We start from the raw sequence: 12537 nt of genomic DNA on the forward strand, positions 1-12537 counted from the left end.
ATAAAAGAAACACATCTTAATCAAATTCTATTTTTCATAATTTAGCAATTTGTAATTGTGAATGATCAGCTTGGGATTTTTTGATCAAGAGATCTAAAACCAATCCTCTGTCAGTGAAAACATGTGGTTTGGAGTTTGACTTTTGTTCAGTTTTAAGTAATGTTTAAAGTCTGTATTGTTTATGTTTTGGATATTAATAATGAAAGCCAGTTTTCATGTGTTTATAATAAGACAAAATCAAATCAAATAAAAAATTGTGATACGTTTAGGTTTTATTTCTTTTTTTTTTAACATTATCTACACATTTCGTAGTTTTGTATTTGACCTATATGCTCAAACTCTTTATCCTCTAAGAGAATAAGCAATTTGAATAATTTTATTTTATAATATAGAAATTTTATGTGAATATAATGTCAATTGGAAAAGAAGGAAAGAAATAGAATGGAAAAGATAAAGATAAAGCAATAATAAGTCAAAGAAAACTGCTGTGACAGACTTGCATATAGATGAATGGCTTTTCGTCTATTATGAATATCTCTCTCTTAAGAAAGTGATTACTTTAAAAAATAAAAAGTTAGTAAATGCAGTATGCAGATAATAGACAATTAAAAAAATATCAAAATGTTCAAATCAAACAAGGAATTGTCTCAAATCTTGACCTTTCGCAGACGACATTTCTACCATACGCACGACCAACTGTTTAGTATTTTTAGAACCGAATATGTTTTTCCATGGAGTCACAGTGTGCAGAAATGAGCTAATGCTCCAGTCAGCAGAACATCTGTGTCACAACTCCAACTCAGCACATTTTACACCGGAAACTCATTCTATGCATTATTTTTTTTTCTATATTTGGTTGTTAGAGCTGTACAATGCATCATGTTGTAAAGATATGGCTGACCCGATGACAAAACTCTTGAAGGACCGGATGCGGGATAACTACACTGCCACAGTAACAAGCACACTCCACTCAGTCACTACCTTTACATGCACACTCCACTCAGTCACTACCTTTACATGCACACTCCACTCAGTCACTACCTTTACACGCACACTCCACTCAGTCACTACCTTTACATGCACACTCCACTCAGTCACTACCTTTACATGCACACTGCACTCAGTCACTACCTTTACACGCACACTCCACTCAGTCACTACCTTTACACGCACACTCCACTCAGTCACTACCTTCACATGCACACTCCACTCAGTCACTACCTTCACATGCACACTCCACTCAGTCACTACCTTTACATGCACACTGCACTCAGTCACTACCTTTACACGCACACTCCACTCAGTCACTACCTTTACACGCACACTCCACTCAGTCACTACCTTTACATGCACACTCCACTCAGTCACTACCTTTACACGCACACTCCACTCAGTCACTACCTTTACATGCACACTCCACTCAGTCACTACCTTTACACGCACACTCCACTCAGTCACTACCTTTACATGCACACTCCACTCAGTCACTACCTTCACATGCACACTCCACTCAGTCACTACCTTTACACGCACACTCCACTCAGTCACTACCTTTACATGCACACTCCACTCAGTCACTACCTTCACACGCACACTCCACTCAGTCACTACCTTCACATGCACACTCCACTCAGTCACTACCTTTACATGCACACTGCACTCAGTCACTACCTTTACATGCACACTCCACTCAGTCACTACCTTTATATGCACACTCCACTCAGTCACTACCTTCACATGCACACTCCACTCAGTCACTACCTTCACATGCACACTCCACTCAGTCACTACCTTTACATGCACACTCCACTCAGTCACTACCTTCACATGCACACTCCACTCAGTCACTACCTTCACATGCACACTCCACTCAGTCACTACCTTCACATGCACACTCCACTCAGTCACTACCTTTACATGCACACTGCACTCAGTCACTACCTTTACATGCACACTCCACTCAGTCACTACCTTCACATGCACACTCCACTCAGTCACTACCTTTACATGCACACTCCACTCAGTCACTACCTTTACACGCACACTCCACTCAGTCACTACCTTTACATGCACACTCCACTCAGTCACTACCTTTACATGCACACTCCACTCAGTCACTACCTTTACATGCACATGCCTGAGTGGCCTATTCGAATTAAAGCAGATTTTGTAAACCCGGGAACTATGATTGTCTTGTTTCGAATCATAAACATCCCAATGACGCATGTGTAGAAGTCTGTGTGTCGTTGTATTCCTGCTGTAACGCTGTAACGCTGTAACGGTGTAACAGTGCGGTCTCATCACACTTTCACACATGCAGCTGCACCAGGAAAGAAACAGAAACATAGAATAACAGTTCCTCATGTCTGAAAGTCACAGGATCAAATTAAATGAGATGTGCTTATCTACTGTATGTTTGTCAAATGTGATTATACAGTATACTGAGCGACGTCTTTATCAGCAATTAAAGCTGCAAAGTTTTAGATCTAATTCTAAATTACTGGACGTCCCTGAACGTTCCTCAGTCCCGTTTGCACCTAACAGGCTCTTTTCATGTAGACTGTGTTGACTGAGACAAGAATGAAAAGCGCACTTGGAGTTCACTGTGCATCTAGACGCAGTGAGTGAGATCAGGAGTCTATCCCACAACCTCCTTGTGCTATGAGGCAGGAGACAGCAGAACTCTGCCACGGTACGAATGATAGTTTATTAAAACTTTAAAACATGGTCCAACCTAAACAGTAATCATGCTAGCAAGATTAAGATTTGCACCTGTCGGAAATTGTGTCCTTTGTTTGACCCATAATTCATTGCAGCAACCTGTAAGGAGCCGAGGGACTCTTGAGCTACGTTCATGGTCAGGTCAGAAGTAAATAATTGGAGGATTTATTAGGTTGTTACCCGTGTACTTTATATTGTATATTATATTTATATGGACGGACAATATTGATATGACACTGTTTATTGTTTTAAAAGGAGCACCGTGTGACTTTTCTGGTGGATGGTCGACCACTTGCTACAGGGATGGGCATTGCGCCTTATATATATATATATATATAATATGATATTTACTGTGAGCTACAGTCACAATACAAGCAGCGTTTGTGCCACGCACAGACCTGGGGACGACACTGCGGTCACACGCATGACCTCTGCCGCTCGCACATACGGGAGGAGCGCAGGAGGGGGAGGAGGAGAGAGAGGAGGAGAGGGAAGGAGCGAGAGGAAGAGAGAGATGGAGAGAGGAGGAGGGAGAGGAGGAGAGAGAGGAAGAGGAAGAGGAGGAGAGAGAGGAAGAGGAGGAGAGAGATGGAGGGCCACAGAGGAGGAGAGAGAGGAGGATCACAAAGCAGGAGACGGCAGGTGCAGAGCGTGCATTTCCCTGCCTCTTTACCACACTTGTCTAAAGTATAGACTTCGTTGTTGTCAATCCCAACTTCTGAACAACAGAAAAACTGGGTTTTGTCAAGCCCCTCCCCCGAGCATTACCATGGAGATGCTAAAATGATTAACATCGTGTAAAATAGCCGCAGAAAGGAGATCCATGACAAACTGTGGCACAGATGGGCTGGTGTAATATTTTTGGGACTTTATGATAAATTAACAGAACAGGCCGAATATGAATCAGCTCCTGTGTCTTATAAAAGCCCATCGCTGTCAGATAAATGAAATATCAAATATGTCTAATCACATCAAATTTGAACAAACTATTCAACAAATATTATTTTACAAATTCACTGTTATATATTTATATACATTGTATTTCAGTTTTGCTTTACTGCTTATTGTAAATGGATCTATCTGTTATTCATATATTATTCATGACCCCAATAAACACCAGTCTATTCACCCATAATACATATCTACTGGTCGATCTCCAGGTCTTAATGAGCCAAAAAGTAGATCTCGAGCAAATTAGCAGTAGATTCTAGTAGATATGTTAGTTTAATGCTATACAGTGGGACATTTCAGGCAAAGCAATTATATCTTAAAGTACTACAGGCTCTAGTGGGAACATACCTGTGATTTATTACTTACAAACTGTAGACAAAACAAATGGGACAGAGTGGGGAAGAAGAAGCACCCGTACCATTGGCAACAACAACAACAACAACAACAACAACATTTGATTACTATTAGTTTGAAGTGTTCGTCATGTCAATATGAGTAGAAAATGTACAGCAAAACATCCACCAACAGCCAACTGGGCAGCACTTGTGGAGTTGGCATAATGCACCATCTTTAAACATTTACGAAACACAGCGATTAACTCACAGACACACACACAGACACACACACACACATACACACACACACACACACACACACACACACACACACACTGGATAACATTAGGTTGTACCAGGAGCAGTAATAGCAGTAATAATGGCACTAATACTGAGTGATTTCCCCTCATTATTGCCCCTGACTGATGTTATCTACAGTTGTACCACACACGCGCTCTCGACAAAAGTTGTTTATCAGGGAAAACAATGCGGGATATGATGGTGCAGCTGCTTCCATTACATAGATCTGTAAATAAATACAGTCTAGGACAATGTGACCAAGTACAAAAGTGTAGTCTTCAATGTTCTACTCTTTATACACAAGGTTTATTTATAGGGGCATTTCCTTGGATACAGGATCTGCCTTAGTGAAGAACTGACAAATGCAGTGTTTTTCCGGTCCTCAAAAAGTACTCAAAAATCACCATGGAACCAGGAACCTACACGCCCACATTCAAGAAAAGGAAAGGAGGGCGACGTGTAGTTGTAGACTGTATCAGGACAAGAGCTAGTGCAGGTCACAAAACGATAGACCAAATAACGCATCCTTAATGTGCAGGTAGGTAATCCGAATCAGTAAATGTCCATGGTAGACAGCATGAATGTGGCAGAACATTGATTTGTGAAGCCTGCGAGTCGAGGTTTGCACATTATCGTTCTGAAAATGCCCTCAAAAAAGCGGAGCATGCAGTTGAATTCTGCAAAATGAACGAGCCAAACCTTAAGCACAGATGTCTTTCCAATCCACAAATGCACAAAGCACTTTCCTCTGTTCTTCCCTGCAAAGACGAAACAGTCTTTCTGTGGAAACGGTCCCGTACGTCCAGCGGTGTCGCATTATTGCTTCGCCTTTGGTTTGTGCCCAAGCCTCGACGCAGCCCCGGGATTCGTCCTGTGGGTTCGATCCCAAAGTGGATTTGAGCTCGGACATGGCACGAGGTTCAAGATGGGTCCTTATTAGTCCTTATTGGGTCCTTATTAAGTCTGTGAACTCACAAATATCACAGGAATTTATCCAGCTGTGCAAGGTAAGAAGCCGACGTTCACAATACTGCCACGTCTCGGTCATTTAGCCCCAGAACAGACGTGGCTATTCACGAGCTTGAGATGTGAATGAATAAGAACTAGACTGTTGCACATTTACGAAGACTGGAGGTGGGCAATATATGAACGTTTAGATAAATGTGAATGTTGTTTTGAAGATTTATGGAGTATAATATTGTTAATAATGAAAGAAAAAATGCTACAAAAAATGAAAAAAATGTATGTTGTAACATTGACATTTTGTGATTCATTTACAGACATTTTAAATTCGACTGATAATTAAACCTCAACTAACACGTTTAAAGACATGTTTTAACACATTTCTGTTGGATTGACATTATATTATCATCTGAACATGATTATCGGGGAACTCATTTTTGTCAATACTGCCCACCCCATTTGTTAGTTAACTTATTTATTTCCCACAGACTATAAAATATATGAATCTATTTTGAAAGAAGCTAAATATTGAAACATTTGAAAATCCAAATAGATGAAGAAAAATAATGGACTCACCAGACATTCTAACGCGATAATTCCACACAATAATAAGCCTTGAGATTTAAACGAAGGATAAAAATGTTCTAGACAGCAGGGGTATTACCGGCTTTTTTAACACTTTTGATCCGTAAAATCTACTTAAATCCACCTAATAATATCATTCAGCTAAGTCTAGCCGCAGTTTCTTGGCCACAGCCTCCTTTCTGTGCCCGAAGCCAAGGTCCGGTCAGAACCGATCCGTCCTCTGTAATTCTCCATCTGGACTTGTGCCACGGCATTATAACTATATCTCATTATATCTGCCTTAGTCCCGGGGGGTCCCTCCTGTCTTTGGGAGCGGCGAGAAACCCCGAGGACAAAGACACACGTCCACGCCGCTTAATCTGTCCGGCGGCCGGTGCAGATTAATAGACAAATAGTTGCAAGGATTTGGCCGGAGCTCAGGTCCATCCGTCAAAGTGACAGGTCGCATTCAGCCAATCACGGCGCACAATCTGGTTAGATTTTCAATTATGATCCCGGGCCCGCTTTGTTTAGGCAGAAGACGAGATGGCATGATTAAGTTAATGTGGGTTTAGATTCAAACGGAAAAGGGTGGCGGTTACTGATTTAGTTGTATGTTGATGAAACACTGATAGATGTCTATTTTAAAAAAAGCAACGATCAAACGTTTGTTTTTGCCTATACGTATCAAAAAGCAGAAAAAAACATTGATTGAAACAAGAATTGCTAACTTATAGTATTTGCAAACGTAAAACAAGGAAAATATATGACTCTTAATTCTTATCAATGACAAATACGAGAAACACTAGACATTTCTCATTGGCCATATTCCTCTGAAAGTCTTTGAGGCGCAGGGAAGAGGAACTCTGTTTAAATGTGATAAACCCTCGAGGTTCAAGCTGAAGTTTATTGTATCCAATTTAGCTAATCAAAGTATTTTGGTCAAACTGTGCTTCAGTGTAATAAAACGCACACAGTCACTTGTAATAAACCAAGCTAAATGAGCATCTCTGCTAACTTCAGTAATCATTGAGCCATCATTAAACAACAGATTATTATCATTAAAAAAAGCAAAAACTGGTCAATTATCAGTGGTAACATGGATGGCAATGCAGTTGTTGGAAATTTCGATTGTCAAAAAGTATCGCAAATAAGATTCTAATCGATACTAAAACTAGTTCAAAGACACTAATTTGAAAAAGTGTAAATACTAAAATAACTAAATAAGACCAAATTTGACCTTTCATGAATAGTCTTGTCCTTTATCAGCTCTAGTTTAAGACCACATGATAACATAAAGAAAGTACTGTTATTTTGTGTTGAAATTTACGGTAGAACAGCATTTTTCGAGATTGAGTTTGACATTTTAATATCGTTTCAACACAACCAAAGACAAACAGTAGCCTACTTGCTGAAGGTATGATTGTACTTCACAGAAACTGAAATCTGTTTACCGTATTTTCCAGACTATAAGTCGCACCTTTTTTCATAGTTTTGGCCGGGGTGCGACTTATACTTATATTGATACTTATATACTTATACTTATAATCTGGAGAGACTTATATGTGACATTATTTGTTATATTCACACTTGCAACCGCATTTCATACTCCAGTGCGACTTATATATGTTTTTTCTTCTCTATTATACATTTTTTGGCTGGTGCAACTTATACTCCGGAAAATACCGTAGTCGTTTTTGTTGTTTACTTGAGCAAAAACTTCACCGATATTTACTCCAGTGTGTGGCCGGTCACAGCAAAATCCATTGTTGAGAAATACGTAATTTGGATCAAAAATGTCAGACAAAGCCATGTTATAAGTGATAATAAGTGAGTAATAATAATGGCTGCGTACAGAGTGGTGAGAGCGTGTGAAGAGGCTGGATTTGTGAGCGAGGGGTGAGAAGAGCTCAATACGACTACGACACATCACAATATGCACCAGACTGAACCGCCGGGGAGCCAGCACTCACATGTGTGAAGACGAGTCATTTTTACTGCCGCTAATACCAGAGAGAAGCACACAGAAGGAGGCGCGTGGACAAAAGCTGCCAGAATTACAAAGCAGAAGTCTAAATGTAGTGTGCGGAATCAGCAAAAACTATCAGTAATTAAACTTCAGCATTAAAATAGGACAAAATCAATGCTAAACTGGAACGAAACAAATAAACAAATATAAATAATCACAAATAAATACATATAAATAAATACATTGAAATAAATAGAAATACATAGATAAATAGAAATACATAAATACATAAATACAAATAGATAAATAAATATAAATAAATAAATAGTGGGGGGGAAATAATAAATTAATGAATTAATTGTGTATGATAAGATTTGAGCTGTTGGGGGTTGGATAGTTAACTTCTATAAGTCAATATAAACACGAACAAACTACTTAAATGTTTTTATTTATTTTTTCTAGTTCTTTTTTATTTTTTTTATTTTTTTACAATATTGTACATTTCGAAAAGGGTTTTTGGTATTAGTAGTATTTTCTCAGGTCATTCACTTTTTTTCAGTTAAAAATCCTTCAGTTTTTTTGAAACAGCCTTTAAATATTTCACTTCGGCTCACGCCGCTTCGCCCAGATCCGCTCTGGGAAACCGCCCTCTGATTGGTCAGAGCAGTTACATGGTAGTGATTGGCAGACTATATATTGATATATCAATACTGACAGGTATCGAAAAGTATACTTACATTTTCTGCAAAATATGAAAATACTACATGAGTAGTATTTTCTGTTGCAACATATCACACACACCAAAAAATTTCACCACAGGCACACAGAAAGAGACAAAACCAGGACTAGATCAGTCCTAAATAAGAGGACCCAACCAATATGGGTGTGAACGCAGCAGTAAGTCAAGTCTAAACCAGTTCAAAACCAAGACTAAACCAGCTTCACCACCAACGCTCATGCCCAGCTTTGGGTTAAGTTCTTACTAGAGTATACAGTATACAGTATGTCGGTTGAATTATTACTAAACAATACTAAACTAGTGCTAAATATATATATATATATATATATATATATAATTCTAAACGCAGTTTGCAGAATGAGCAAAAACTTTACAACAGTAACTTTAGACCAGAGTAATTTATCAAATCAGTATTAAACCTGGACTAAATAGCTCAAGACTTACTACAAATAAAGGCTTTGGTGTAACATTTCCGGACACATCTTAACTGAGACAAAACCCAGGACTAAACCAGGATCAAATTCAGGACTAGAAGATGAGCAAACCAAGACAAATGTGAACGCAGCCGAAAGTCAGGTCCAAACCAGTTCTAAACCAAGACTAAACCATCTTTTACCACACATTCCCAGCTTTGGTCGAGTTCTTACCTGAGCATATACATTAGCAGCAGTCAGGGTTGAAACTGCTCAACCAGGACTGAATCTGTAGTAACCAAAGACTAAAGCAGATCTAAACAAGGACTAAAACTAGCACTAACTCAACTCCAAACCTGGCCTAAACTCTGTCTAGTACGGCCACGCCCCTCGCGCCCATCTCGGGTTTACTTCTTACCTGAATACGTGAGCTGCAGTCTGGGCTGAGACGCCTTCCACGCCTGGGTGCAACTCCACACCTGGATCCAACAGAGCAACAAAACCAGTCTACCTCCAGCCTCCATCTTCAGCCGTGCAGTTTTTGTCAAGATCTGCACCAAAAAAGTATTTCACGAAAGCAAGAACAAGAAAATTAATCCCCAAAAGAGACTGAAAAATGACTAGGTCCAGTTTGAATGGGAGTGGATGGGTGCAAAGTCTGGCTTAGTCCATGTGTGTGAGGTGAAATACCAGTTGGAGTACTCTTTGTTTAGAATGATAATAAAAGCCCGGTTTGGTTTTTGAAATGGTGCGTGTTGTTGAATAAAAGTGCCGCAGGTTGGTGCAGCACGAGAGCTCCGAGTGGAGTGGGAGGTTTTGGGCAGAAGCGGTGTATATGAGTCTCTTTCTCTTTCTCTCTCCCTCTTTTGGTGAAGAGAGGAGAGAGCGAGGAGGAGGAGGAGGGAGAAAGAGAGAGAGAGAGACGAGAAGAAGAAGGTGGAGGAGGAAGGAGGGAGGAGGGATACAGACGCTCTAAACCCGCGCTGGTTTAGCGTTTTGGGGCAGACAAAGGTTTGTGGTAACAGTGAGTTAAAGGAACATTGGATGTGCGTGTATGGAGTAAATGAATTGACTTTAAACTCATGTAGCAAACATTATATTTCTAAATCATCTCAGTTTAGAACTTACCCGCAACTGTTTAAGTTTTCTAAAAAGGTTTCCAACAGGTTTAAAAGACAGTCCAGACTACAGCTTTTTATTATAGTTACATCACACGCATTTCCCCATCGTTAGCTTCTCTTAGGAGTGGGCAATATGCTAAAATATTTACATTGTTTTTCATTAGTTTTTATTTGGTTTGTACATATCTATTTATTTATTTATTAACATATTTTGCTCATGTACTTTGGTAACTTATACAAATAAAGTTTGATTGGATAAAAATACATTGATTGCTCATGTATTTATTTGTTTGTATTGTGATTTTAATGTATAAAGTGTAAAGCACTTTGAATTACTTTATGTCTGTACAAATAAACTTGGTTAAAGATGCAATTGTCTTCATTTCTTCATATTTAGGTTTTAGCACACATTACAATACCTTTTTTTGCATGATCTCGATAACGATCAGGAATGTACTCAAATGTTCCTGTGTAAATGTCTTCAAGTATCGCGCAAAAACTAAAAAAAAAAAAAACTAGAATGGACCATAAAGTAAAGAAATAAAGAAATATCCCTTTATCACCTTACCTTTGTTTGGGACGTTTCTGCCCCTTTTTACTGTCATTTTAATAGCTTTAATTATAGACAACATGCTAAATATTCAAATTTTGCATATCTCCAATTGTGATATTGTCATTTTTTCCATTTTTCTATGTTTTTTTGTGTTTCTTTTTCTTTTTTTAAGGACGTTTTTGCCCATAAGACTATTTGACGGAACAGCGCCGGGTGAAATGGGAATGACACGCAGCATATTGTCGAGCGCCAGATTTGAACTCACAACCTTCTGTTTATCACTCACTCTGACAACTGAGGGTGAACGAACGATAGGAGGAAGAGCGGGAGGGGAAAACGTTCCTGAAGAAGTAAACATTAAAACAATATGACGACATCACCAAATAAGCGCATCTTCTAGGGACCAGATCGTATCACCACCAGCTACAAGTCGGTACCTTCTGACCAGCATCGTCTGCAATGGGCTGATAATCCCCCCATTCTGGCACACCTGACCAAGAACTGAACTGCACTATTTCCTTGGGCTGCACAATTTTGGGAAAAATAATTAATTGAATCAATTTGGAACAAGTATGATTCTGTTGGGAGTGCACATTGTAAATGACTCCAGCTGCTTCAAGTCTACATGGCACACTCGACAACACCTTTCAGTAAAACGAGACGAAAACATTATTTAACATTTTGCCATTTTTTTTCTCCAATTTGTAAATTCTGGTGATGTTTATACGATAATTGCACTTCCTGTTTGGACAAGAAATAGGACATAAGTAGAGATAATTCTGCAACTGTTACTTAGCAACCTTGTAAACAAGGGCCAAAGTCCATTTAAATCATACAATAGCTATTAGTTGTTTGAGTTATGTTTGTTTTATTGAATTATTGTTTAAAATGTCATAAAAAAGGTGCAAGTACCATGTCAAAGTGCCCATTATTCATAGGGAGGTACAAACTGTTGTGGCAGGAAAGAGGAAAACCACCATCACGTCTTTGCCGTTCCACTCGATTTTGGAACTATGGGCCTCAAATCTCCCGTGGACACAGGGGATGGATACCTTTGGAATGTGCTTTTGGCAGTGGGGAAAAAAAGCGTAACAAAGAAATGGATAAGGCAAAACCGGGCGACGACCAAAGACTGACATAACAGGAATTAGACAAATGTAAAAAACAACATTTGAACTTAAATGTGGAAAAAGACAAATTTGACCGACTCTGGATTCGTTGGGACTGTTTTTTTACTTGTTTAAATGTTTATTTTCTATTGATGTCTCTCCCTCTTGTTTTTGTGTTTTATCTTGAAAAACTTAATAAAATAAATTAAAAGAAAAATTAAAAAGGTGTAAGTTGCGTGTAAATTGTCTGCATTTTTTATATTTTTTTATAGATAGAATGGCGCTTTTTGATGACAGTGGTTTTGTGTTGTAAAACTCAGCTCCACATCCTGCAATTTTCTACTTTTAACTGTAAAATTTTCTCCAAACTGCAACTTGACTGATAATTATGATCAATCTCGCCAAACAACGCCATAATTAGAAAAACACAAGAACCTGTCACATGGACTTTAAACCTAGGAAAGAACACTGAAATATGAATTCACTAGCAAGGACCACAAGCCCAGATACGATGCAAGGTGTTTATTGGCAGGGGAGAAACATGAACAACACAAATGTACGAAGTTGATGCCGTTTTGGGTCTTCTTGCGATGAGGGCTGAAGGCTCCCGGGCCTCGATACCCCCAAAAGAAGCTTAACGAGGCAGTGCGGATTGGCAGAATGGAGGACGAGGAGGTAATGGTGTGTGTAGACCTGGAAAGTCATGGAGAACCAGTGCTCCACGATATAATGAGGCGGTCAACGACTCCTTAACTGGAGGCAGATGTGGCAGCGCCAATGTGGGAAAAGTTTGGTAGGA

The 12537-nt window shown here is 39.1% G+C and overlaps 1 protein-coding gene across 3 annotated transcripts in view; it reads right to left on the minus strand.

Moving 5' to 3' along the window:
• sema3h (sema domain, immunoglobulin domain (Ig), short basic domain, secreted, (semaphorin) 3H) overlaps nucleotides 1–9625 on the minus strand; it is a 78657-nt gene extending 69032 nt beyond the window's left edge. For 2 of the 3 annotated variants that reach the window (XM_072449369.1, XM_072449370.1), the window contains exon 1: nucleotides 9374–9625. In XM_072449369.1, the coding sequence (XP_072305470.1) occupies nucleotides 9374–9479 (106 nt within the window). In that variant the 5' untranslated portion in view covers nucleotides 9480–9625. The remainder of the gene's footprint in view (nucleotides 1–9373) is intronic. The other variant, XM_072449368.1, reaches the window with a different exon arrangement.
• Nucleotides 9626–12537: the final 2912 nt, after the last annotated feature.

Source organism: Eucyclogobius newberryi, unplaced genomic scaffold, assembly GCF_026437365.1.
Source record: "Eucyclogobius newberryi isolate DKJ021-1_F unplaced genomic scaffold, fEucNew1.0.hap1 SCAF_17, whole genome shotgun sequence".
NCBI classification, from domain to species: domain Eukaryota; kingdom Metazoa; phylum Chordata; class Actinopteri; order Gobiiformes; family Gobiidae; genus Eucyclogobius; species Eucyclogobius newberryi.